Raw genomic sequence first — 10,588 nt, 5'->3', positions numbered from 1 at the left:
AAGTTATATCTATCAAAAACAAGCTCTTAATCTTAATAATTAATCACATATATAATTTGCTATCATGATATAGGAGTATCACTTCCAAATCAAAGATAGTCAAATAAGTTAAAAAAACATGGCTCATTAAACAAAAAGAAAAATAACTAAAATAATAGGAATACTATTTGGATTTTGAACATAGGGGCTAAAAGGGGAGAGTTTGGAGGTAATGCATAAAAATGCTTCATTTAAATTTCATAGAGTATTTAGACCAAGTGATTTTTAAATAATAACATCAAGATTAATATTAAAATAAAAGAGTAATAAGCTATAAAATCATGCTAAATTTTTGTAAATCCTAAATTGTGGATCTTGGAGAAGTGGACCCAATAAATTCCTTAATTTTATCAACCAAAGCTTGAGCTCTTGGAGGCTCAAATAACTCCACAGCATGAAAACCACCTTCATCAAAACAAGACACCACGTGCACTCCACGTGACTCCAGCATCTTAGTAAATTCCTTCTGTCTATCCACAAGTGGGTCCCCTCCATAGCCATTAATTAGACACCTTGGCAACCGTCCGATCTTCTCACTGTGGGTGTTCTGAGCCATTGGATTGCAGAATTCATGGTTACGGTCAGCACCTACGGGCAGGGCAAGTGACCACATCACATCATTAGCTGGTAATGGGACGATTTTATCCTCAATCAGCCTTAATTCTGAATCTGTCCTATCTATTCCTCCAAAATAGGCTTGATTTATTATTAGCCCTTGGATTTTCATTGGTGTTAGATCATCATCTAATGCACGTAATCCTGCATATATACATGCAATCGTTATCATATTAGATGATAATATATATATGTTGGAGAAATAATCAAATTTTTATAAATAAAGGTTATAGCAATTAGCAAGGATTGCCTGCAAATCCGGGCTGAGTTGACCTGTGTGTCTGTGTGAAGTTTGGGGCCGGTTAGGACGTCTTTTCCTTATCTTAAAAAAATTAACAAGGATTGATTTATGTTGTGTCATTGTGTGATAATTCCATAAAATTGTGAACGATATGGACATATGGTCAAATTTGTAGATAGCGAATATAATGCTCGCATTTTGGACCATATAGTGATTTATAGTTTATCCCACCCATTCAAACGTGTAATGAATTGCTAAGTAAGTTAAAATTTTCCCTATGTCTAACTAGTTGTTGAATCCAGACAATGTGTCGTTAAATTAATAAAATAAAGATGATATATAATTTGAGACTGATGATATATTATCACAAGTACAAGTTATAATTTAGTGTTAAAAATATGATATTACAGAGAAAAACGTCACACATTCGAGAGCTATTATAATTTTTTTTCCGCAATCTATATTAAACGACGGAGGGAATATTAGCTAATAGCTGTGAGTGTGACAATAGTAATTCATATGTTCTATATGTTCATTCTCTTGTTCTTTCTTTGAATTTGTGTGGGGATCAAGACATCAACATGTTTTCACAATATGGACTTTTCATGATTATCAGAAACACATAACAAGAATTTGTACCTGCATGGTAAGTAATATTGCCACCAGAGCTACTACCCATAAGAAAACAACGACCAAAATCAGCACACTCTCTCAACCAAGGATCACCACCACCACCACCATTAGCACAACTCAAAGCTTGGTCTCGCACCCACAAGATAGCCTCAATGGCATCATCATAAGCAGCAGGCAGCCGATACTCCGGCGCCAAGCGATAATCAACAGAGATAACAACAGCAGGAATGGCTTCAGACATGCGATTACATGACTCATGGAAGAACACTGTACCAGCAGAGTAAAACACAAAACCACCTCCATGATAGTAGATAATAACTGGAAGCTTGTTACTTGAACTTGAAGGTACTTCTGCAGGTCGGAAAATACGCACAAAGGTTTTCTTGCTCGGATTAAGGGGTACATCCTTAGAAATTATCCGAGGATTTTGAGATACAATGTTGTTATTATCATCTTGTTGTTGTTGTTGTTGTTGTTCTTGTTCAGTAGTGGGTACTAAGATGGTTGGGGTAAGTCTAGTGATGGTTCCATCTGGGTTTGGAGATATTTTTAGGAATTTGTAGGGATCCATTGATGTATTTGAAAAGGATGTAAAAAAAAAAGATGGGAATTTTCAAGTGTAAATGTGAATGTGAATGTGTTGAAGTTAGTTTTTAAAAAGAGGTTGGATGAAAGGTAGGTTGGAAGGAGATGTGCCACATAATGGGCATTGTGCTAAAAGATAGGTATAAGTGTATAACTAACTTTCTGCGCGGTGAATTGAATGAGCCACCTCACACTTACTCTAGTATCTAGGGTATCTCTTATGTGATAAATTGATAATTTAAGAATGAGTGCGACTATTTGACTAAATTTTGAATTAGCTATATTTTTTTTAATCAAATGAGTACAATGGAAGCGCTAATGTAATTTTGCGTTTTATTAGAGTCTACAACTTCATCTTATGTTTAGCTACTTAGAAGTAAAATTTAGCCAAATAGAGTTTTCATTGAATATAACTACTTCAAGTATGAGTGCAAGTTGAGAGCTAATGTAGCGGAACCTCATTATTATGTATTAATCAATCGATCAAAAGAAATACTTTCTACATTACTTGACACGGTTTGACTTTTGTACTATTCACAAATCAAATACTCTTGTTTAACATAAAGAAAAATATAGTAGTCATTTGATATCTTGTTAAATTTGTCTCAACATATACATTCAAAATATCAACTTTTTATATTTTTTACCTACAAGGTATTAGAGATATTAATGAATAAAAATATGCATTGACAATTTGAAACCGATAAACTACTAAACTATGAATTATAAAACGACGATACCAAAAAACTTCCCATAATAAAAAAGACATTACTGAATAATTGTACAAATATAGACTCAATTATGAACTACGTGAACAAAGATATATCAAAAAGTGATGACAAATTCGAAAATGAGACATCTAAATCACTATTATGAATGAACTCGATGGTGAAGGGGAAGATTTGGCACACATAAATGATACTAGTACAGACTATCTTTCCTAGATTGCGTCTTCCTTGGTAACTTGAATGTGAAAAATCTCAACAGCTTAGGAAGATCTATAATAATTGCGTAGTTGAATGTCGCATTCTGTAATCAAAGCTCAACAACCTCCCCATCTCTCTTTCAGGCTTTTACAGTTCACTCAATTTATTAGTTTCCCGTTAAAGTACTGTCACTGCCAGAAAATATCACGTCTGGTCTGCCTAGTTTACCTTCCACCTTCTCACTTGGTAAGTACTACTAGCAGAAATTAAGTGCTAGTAGTAAGTTATACTTCGTATGATATGATAATAATTTAAGGCTCCGTTTTATTTGAATTGGGAAAAACAGAAACTGAACAAAACGACGAGAAATTGAACTGGGCTGAACTGAACGGCGACAAATTGAACAAAATAAGTCCAAAGAGAGTGCCTAAGTTGCAAAATTTAAAGGTCCCGTCCAATGTTTATGTTTCCTGAAGTACAAGCTCTAAAGGACTAGAGTTTGAATTTGGACCCAAATTGAACATGCAATATTCTACTACTGTATCTGTATGAACTACTTCTATGAAGTGAGTATGATTATGAGAAACATTCAATTTTTAAACATGGGTAAACAAGTCCAGTTTGAAGTACTCTTAGAGTCTTATGTCTCTAAAGAATGTCAAGTTTGACTACAACCATCACAACATACTATAGCTTTAACCGTATCATTTTATTTAAGAGTTATAATTTTATTTTGAAATTATAACAGTTCCATGGCATAAAGTCTTGAAAATTTGCATACCATATTATCTTCCTGTAAGAATCCCAATGGCATTTTAGACTGACATTAAATATATCAAAGTTGAGAAGATTTATCCCAAAATTCTTAGGACAAAGGAAGCAACTGCAACTACGCTGGTTGGTTGCACAAAAGAGTTCACTTACAAGGCCTCACCACATGATGGCTTGCCATTAAAAAGAATCTATTAGGTGCACCTAAGATCAGATGATCGCAATCATGCGACAAAGATTCAAAGGAGATAGAGCGACGTCAATCCTTGAATTGTTGTCGTATCACCGGGATCTTCCACTCAAATCTAATTGTTTGCCTTGTCTGTCAGGCCAAGAAATAGTATAGGCAGAGAACAATATGCAGAACCTGATCCTAATCCCTCTAGAGAGACATAGATTCCCCTAATAGGATCAAGATCAAGAATACAGGAAGGACTACATGAGATTATAGCTTCCTCTGTTTTCATCAAAATAGAGATCATAGCACTTCATCTTTGTTGCTGAAATTTTGATACAAGGTGACCCGCTATTGCCCAGCCTGCACAACAACCAGGTCTACCAAGCAATGGTCTCCTTATAAATCTTAAAAGATGCTCTGCCCACAGTATCACATCAATCACCATCACACACTTCCTTCCCCGTTCCTACCAATAGAAAAACTGACCTAAGGAGGAAATAAGAATAGTGTACGAAAAAAAGCAAACATATCACCCCCCCCCCCAAAAAAAAAAAAAAATCCCTCAATCCACAAGCAAACAGCCAAACACAATGGTTCGAGTAAGAATTTCGCTCCTGACTCAGTTCGCCAGCCTGGCCATAGTGAGAGGAAACGTATAGAGCAACTTAAGGATTCTACCTCACTTGGAGGTACAAGACAAGGGTAGGGAGGGTAAGGATCCCAAAAAGACAAGAAGAAAAGTTTATCCCTAATAAGGTCGTTCATCTAATCAAAGTATCAACTCACAACATTAGTTACCAAGCAGACAAGAGTACCCTTCAACTCAACTACTTAGCAGCATAACCATAACAATTAAGCAATATGCCCCTTTCAGGATTAACGTTTAGCACATATGCACCAACTGAATAGTATTCTTTTTACAATTTATGCATCGATGTAGTCACAGAGTCAGTAGGGAAAAGCAGAAACGAAAAATGAAGAAACTTGAGGTAACAGTCAACAGTAAACATAAAATTCTTATGAATTATGTTAATGTTCGTTCATTTACGTAAAAATTTGCAAGGATGTAAGCAATATAAAGTCTTGAAAATTTGCATACCATATTATCTTCCTGTAACAATTCCAATGGCATTTTAGTGTGTGACATTAATATTATCAAAGTTGCGAAAATTCACCCCAAATTCATAGGATAAAGGAAGCAACTGTAACTACAGCTGGTTGGTTGCACAAACGAGTTCGCTTACAAGGCCTCACCACATGATGGCTTGCCATTAAAAAGAATCTATTAGGTGCATCGAAGATCAGATGATCGCAATCATGCGACAACAATTCAAAGGAGATAGAGCGAGGTCAATCCTTAAATTGTTGTCGTATCACCGGGATCTTCCACTGAAATCTAATTGTTTCCCTTGTCTGTCAGGCCAAGAAATAGTATAGGCAGAGAACAATATGCAGAACCTGATCCTAATCCCTCTAGAGAGACATAAATTCCCCTAATAGGATCAAGATCAAGAATACAGGAAGGACTACATGAGATTATAGCTTCCTCTGTTTTCCTCAAAATAGAGATCATAGCACTTCATCTTTGTTGCTGAAATTTTGATACAAGGTGACCCGCTATTGCCCGATCCAGCCTGCACAACAACCAGGTCTACCAAGCAATGGTCTCCTTATAAACATCTTAAAAGATGCTCTGCCCACAGTCCCACATCAATCACCATCGCACACTTCCTTCCCCGTTCCTACCAATAAAAAAACTGACCTAAGGAGGAAATAAGAATAGTGTACGAAAAAGAGCAAACATATCACCCCCCCCCCAAAAAAAAAATCCCTCAATCCACAAGCAAACAGCCAAACACAATGATTCGAGTAGGAATTTCACTCCTGACTCAGTTCGCCAGCCTGGCCATAGTGAGAGGAAACGTATAGAGCAACTTAAGGATTCTACCTCACTTGGAGGTACAAGACAAGGGTAGGAAGGGAGGGCAAGGATCCCAAAAAGACAAGAAGAAAAGTTTATCCCTAATAAGGTCGCTCATCTAATCAAAGTATCAACTCACAACATTAGTTACCAAGCAGACAAGAGTACCCTTCAACTCAACTACTTAGCAGCATCAACCATCAAGAACTAATTGACAAGCAATATGCCCCTTTCAGGATTAACGTTTAGCACATATGCACCAACTTAATAGTATTCTTTTTACAATTTATGCATCGATGTAGTCAACAGAATCAGTAGGGAAAAGCAGAAACGAAAAATGAACACAATTTTTATGAATAATGTTAATGTTCGTTCATTTACGTTCAAACTTTTTTTTTTGCTCTCCTGCAAATTAGAAAAAGATCAAAAAAAAATGCTAACAAGAGTAGCTACAATCGATTTTCATCAGCAGTTGCCGCCACATATAAAATGCTAAAAAATAAAATTTCTAGAATTATTTTGTATGTCCAGTTGTAATTTTAGAATCCATCACAAGTTTCATCTTTTGACTAAAACCTGAAATAGATTAAAGCTTTAAGTTTACGCTAATGAACAAGAATAGGACCTTTACAATCATCTAAGAAAGCAAATGTGGGACCAAGAAATGAACTAATTAACCAACATGAATGACAATTTAGCACAAGGGATACATATGCTTGCTTTCTAAAGGTTATCAAACAGAAGATAAAAGACAATATTTCAGGGCCCAATCTATTTTGTTATAGGAGTATAAAAAAGCAGGTTACTCAATTACAACTCCTCCTGCACTAAAAGATATGTGCTCGATGATTGTGTCCTAACCACTTGGAAAGTGAAAGGCAGTAACTTTAACACTCATAAATCACAATTATGCATGGCATAATCACTATTTATCAGAGTCAAGGATTGAAAATCAACCCCTAATCATGGCTTTCAGATAGAGGTCAATTTTTTCAATGAGATTAGTACTTTATTAGCAACATACACAAGAACATTGCTAACAGCAAAACAGCAAAGTAAATGTTATGGACTGAATTTAAGGAAGATTTTCCACCTTTTCTCAATTTCGTCGCATTAATATCTACAGAAGATGACTACATTAAAAGTTGTCATACTCATACACAACAATAGTACATTCTACTGTCAATTAATGATAATCAACATTAGATTAAAAATAAACAGTACTTTCAGTAAAAACAAGCGAAAACTCACCGAGCCTTCTTCCTTGACTTGAAGGGGAAATTTGAAGGCGGTGATGGAGAGAATTCGAACGGCAAGTGGGGTGGCTCGGCCTCGCCTGTTAGCATTTCTACAATCTCTTTCATATTAGGCCGTTTACATGGTGATCTCTGTAAACAGAGGAGTGCGATTGTGATACATAGCATTGCTTGATCTTTATCTAATGACTCAATTAAGGAGTCTACAAGATCCAATAGCTTCCCATTGTAAGCCAACTGTCTAGCCCAGGAAACCAAATTAGCCCTCTCGAATACCGACATTGGGGAAGCCATTACTTGCAACGGCCGGCGACCCGAAATGATGACCAATACTAAAACACCAAAACTGTACACATCACATTTTTCTGATACCTGTCCACCACCACCATACTCAGGGGCAATATAACACACAGTGCCTCTCATACTAGGTGTGCTACTAATCCCACCACTTTTTGGTACATCGCCACTCGCCCAATCTTGACTATTTCTCCGGCCACCCCGAAGCTCACCGCTCAAACCATCTAACCACCAATCAATGCTTCCTAAGCTACCCCTACTTTTCCTCCTCTTCTTCCTCTCAGGGGCAACAAAATCCTCATCCCTTTGCCACCACAATTCACTCCCACCACTCGATTTCACCCCCGTCTTTTTCTTCTTCTTGTCGCCTTTACTCTTCTTAGTCAGCTCCTCACAGAACTCCTCCTTCCACCACTCCCTAGGCCTCCTATTCTTTTCCCTCTTCTTCCTAAACTTATCCTCATCCATCGAAACCCGCCACCAATCCATCCTCTTCTTCTTTTGCTTCTTTCCCTCAACTTTAACATCACCACCATCATTACAAGTCAAACCAGAACCACTTCCTCCAATCAAATCAGAGCTCTTAGGTCTTTCCTTCTTAATCTCACTCCCAATCCACTCCATCACATAATCCTTCACTCTCCCCGACTCAGACCCTACAACACCACCACCAACACCACCATTACCCCCATTATCCTGTTTCCACCACCAATAATCCCTCCCTGAACCCCCACCATTCTTCTTCTTCCCAATTTTCCCACTCTCAACACTCATCTTATCCACCCAACTCTCCGGCAAACTACTCGCTCTCTCGAACCCATCCGATGGCGAAGCCATCATATTACTCCCCGCAGTCGGTGACCGTTCAACCGTCGTTACCACACTCTCACTCTCCACCTCCTCCTCAACAATAGACCCATTCTCCCCCTCAATTTTCACCTTAACAACATCATCATCATTATCATTATCATTACACTCACAATCATCATCATCAATCTCAACCAAAACCCTAGCCTCCTCATCCTTAACCTTCTCATTCTCATCTAAAATAGTAGCTAAACCAAAATCCCCCAGTTTCGCATTAAAATTTTCATCAAGCAACACATTACTAGGTTTAACATCACCATGAACAACAGGAGTAGGTCCACAATCATAATGCAAATAATAAAGTGCTCTTGCTACATCAAGTATTACCTTATACCGTTTCTTCCATACAGAAAGTTCAACACATTTACAATCCAATAGCTTCTCCTGCAAGCTTCCATTAACCATCAATTCGTACACAATAAGCTTTCTCTCTCCTCCACCTCCACCACCACCACACCGTATTCCTCCTCCGGAACACGAGTACCCTACGACTGACACAAGAAACTGCGAACCAACGGTCGAAATTACGCGATTCGCGAGCGAAATTTCGTTGTGAAATTCGCGCTCACCTTGAATCGTTCCAGAAGTTTCCATAACTTTTACAGCAACATTTTCACCTGTCGAAGAAAGAGTAGCTCGGTAAACGGAACCAAATCCACCTTGACCTAGACGATGAGATACAGAAAAAGCTCCGGTGGATTTTCGGAGGAGAGAGAAAGAGAATCGCCGGAGCTCCGGCGGATTTTGTATTTTCCGGTGAGTTTCTCTCTCCTCATCCAACGGAGCTGTTCGACGGCTGAGATTAAGTTTCCGGTAAACGACGACGATGATTATGATGAGAGAGAAAATTCCGGCGCCGGCGACGGAGATGAGAGGGATGAGGTGAGGAGGGAGAGTCTGCAGTGACGACGGTGACGATGACGGTGATGGAGGTTGCCGGGATGGCATGATTGTAAATAAAGGAAACTTCCAGTGATGAAAGTGGTATTATAGGAAAGTTTCTGTCATTGGAAGTAAGGAGTAAAAGAGTGATTTTTATTTTTATTTTTATTTTTGGAGGGAGGTGAGAGAATTTAATGTGACGGGAAGTTGCAGGGAGAGTAATGATGACAGACGGCAGAAGGTTTAGTTTGTGTTTCGGAACATTGGATTCTATGGAGTATTATATTGCGGGAAGAGTGGAGGAGTGTATTTAATGGATTTTGGATGGATTTTGGATGGTTTTGACTTGATTTATTTTATTAGGTGGTAATTTGTTTTTTTAGGTGGAGTTTTAAGTGAATAAAGAAGGTTTTTTTTTAAAAAAAAAAAAAGTGGGTAAATTAACACTACATTTTGGACTATATTTTGGAAAAGGAATTGACTATTAACTGAAAATTTTGTTATTTGGATTTGTCATTATCCTATTTTGTTAGAATTCTCTCTTGGCTCTAGACAAAATTAGAAAAATGAATTTATATTTTATATATCATAAATTCTATTATCTTTGACAAATTGTCACACTTTTATTGTTTTTCAATCTCTTGGAGCAAAAAGTGCTTATATAGTGGTATTTACATCACCTCTAATTTCACATGTTTAGACTATCTAAAAATGAAATATGAACTACTTAACAACTCAATTGTTCAATCATTATTTTTAATTCTTATATTTTTTGGGGCCCTTTTCGAAATTTCGTAGTAAGAAAAATTTCATCTGAACTGCTCTCGCACATGGTCACTTATCAGAGACCTCATAAGCCTTAATCCTCCACCACAACATTGAAAATTTTGCTTCCACTCAAAATTTGAACGTTAGTCTCTCATGTGGGAGATAAAAAGACATACCATTAGATCCTATGATATTTGGGTTTTTTTATTTGTATATGTTCATTTAGTTTCAGTTTTTATCATGTAAAAAGGGTAAGTGATTTTCAAATACTAATATGATCATTGGTTCTTTTATTCTTATATGCTCATTTGGTTTTTATCATGTAAAAAGGTAGATGATTTTCAAATACTATAGTTCTATAAGTAAGTAATAGCACAACATTTTATATGCAATGTCCAAAATTTTGATCTTAATTGACACTTCCTCTTTCTTTTAGTTGAACCATGTGTTTTTTGCACGTTTTACTGAGACACTTATTTGAATGTCAATATTTCTAATTATATAATAAATATTATAAAAATTTGATATTTAAAATTTTCGTATTGGGATTAATATAATAAGACCAAGTTTAATTAATTTGACTATGTTTTTCTTATATAATAATGCAAG

The 10,588-nt window shown here is 36.7% G+C and overlaps 2 protein-coding genes across 4 annotated transcripts; both read right to left on the bottom strand.

Moving 5' to 3' along the window:
- Positions 1–209: 209 nt before the first annotated feature.
- LOC104905439 (probable carboxylesterase 8) lies at positions 210–3,740 on the bottom strand. Its single transcript, XM_010693984.3, has 2 exons — positions 1,535–3,740; positions 210–798 (listed from the first exon to the last, which is right to left on the bottom strand). The coding sequence occupies exons 1-2, from the start codon at positions 2,097–2,099 to the stop codon at positions 341–343; spliced, it is 1,023 nt and encodes a 340-aa protein (XP_010692286.1). The 5' UTR covers positions 2,100–3,740; the 3' UTR covers positions 210–340.
- Positions 3,741–3,872: 132 nt separating this feature from the next.
- LOC104905440 (receptor-like serine/threonine-protein kinase At2g45590) lies at positions 3,873–9,789 on the bottom strand. 3 transcript variants are annotated; one of them, XM_010693988.4, is made up of 2 exons: positions 7,161–9,789; positions 3,873–4,454 (listed from the first exon to the last, which is right to left on the bottom strand). In XM_010693988.4, the coding sequence occupies exons 1-2, from the start codon at positions 9,275–9,277 to the stop codon at positions 4,433–4,435; spliced, it is 2,139 nt and encodes a 712-aa protein (XP_010692290.2). In that variant the 5' UTR covers positions 9,278–9,789; the 3' UTR covers positions 3,873–4,432. The 3 variants fall into 3 exon arrangements, with proteins under 3 accessions (XP_010692290.2, XP_019107699.2, XP_010692288.2); XM_019252154.3 differs by lacking the exon at positions 3,873–4,454 and adding an exon at positions 5,115–5,750; XM_010693986.4 differs by lacking the exon at positions 3,873–4,454 and adding an exon at positions 5,115–5,730 and having other exon boundaries at positions 7,161–9,788.
- Between the last annotated feature and the right edge of the window lie 799 nt (positions 9,790–10,588).

This window comes from Beta vulgaris, chromosome 1 (assembly GCF_026745355.1).
Source record: "Beta vulgaris subsp. vulgaris cultivar EL10 chromosome 1, EL10.2, whole genome shotgun sequence".
Classification (NCBI taxonomy): domain Eukaryota; kingdom Viridiplantae; phylum Streptophyta; class Magnoliopsida; order Caryophyllales; family Amaranthaceae; genus Beta; species Beta vulgaris.
Note: the sequence above shows the minus strand (reverse complement) of the source record. Positions and strands in the feature narration are given on the sequence as shown.

Coding starts and splice junctions, on each gene's coding strand:
- LOC104905439 (XM_010693984.3), bottom strand. CDS start 2,099: ATGGATCCCTACAAATTCCTAAAAATATCTCCAAACCCAGATGGAACC. Junction 799..1,534: donor CAATATTACTTACCATGCAG/GTACAAATTCTT, acceptor GTATATATGCAG/GATTACGTGCATTAGATGAT.
- LOC104905440 (XM_019252154.3), bottom strand. CDS start 9,277: ATGCCATCCCGGCAACCTCCATCACCGTCATCGTCACCGTCGTCACTG. Junction 5,751..7,160: donor AAGTCAAGGAAGAAGGCTCG/GTGAGTTTTCGC, acceptor TTTCCTCCTTAG/GTCAGTTTTTTTATTGGTAG.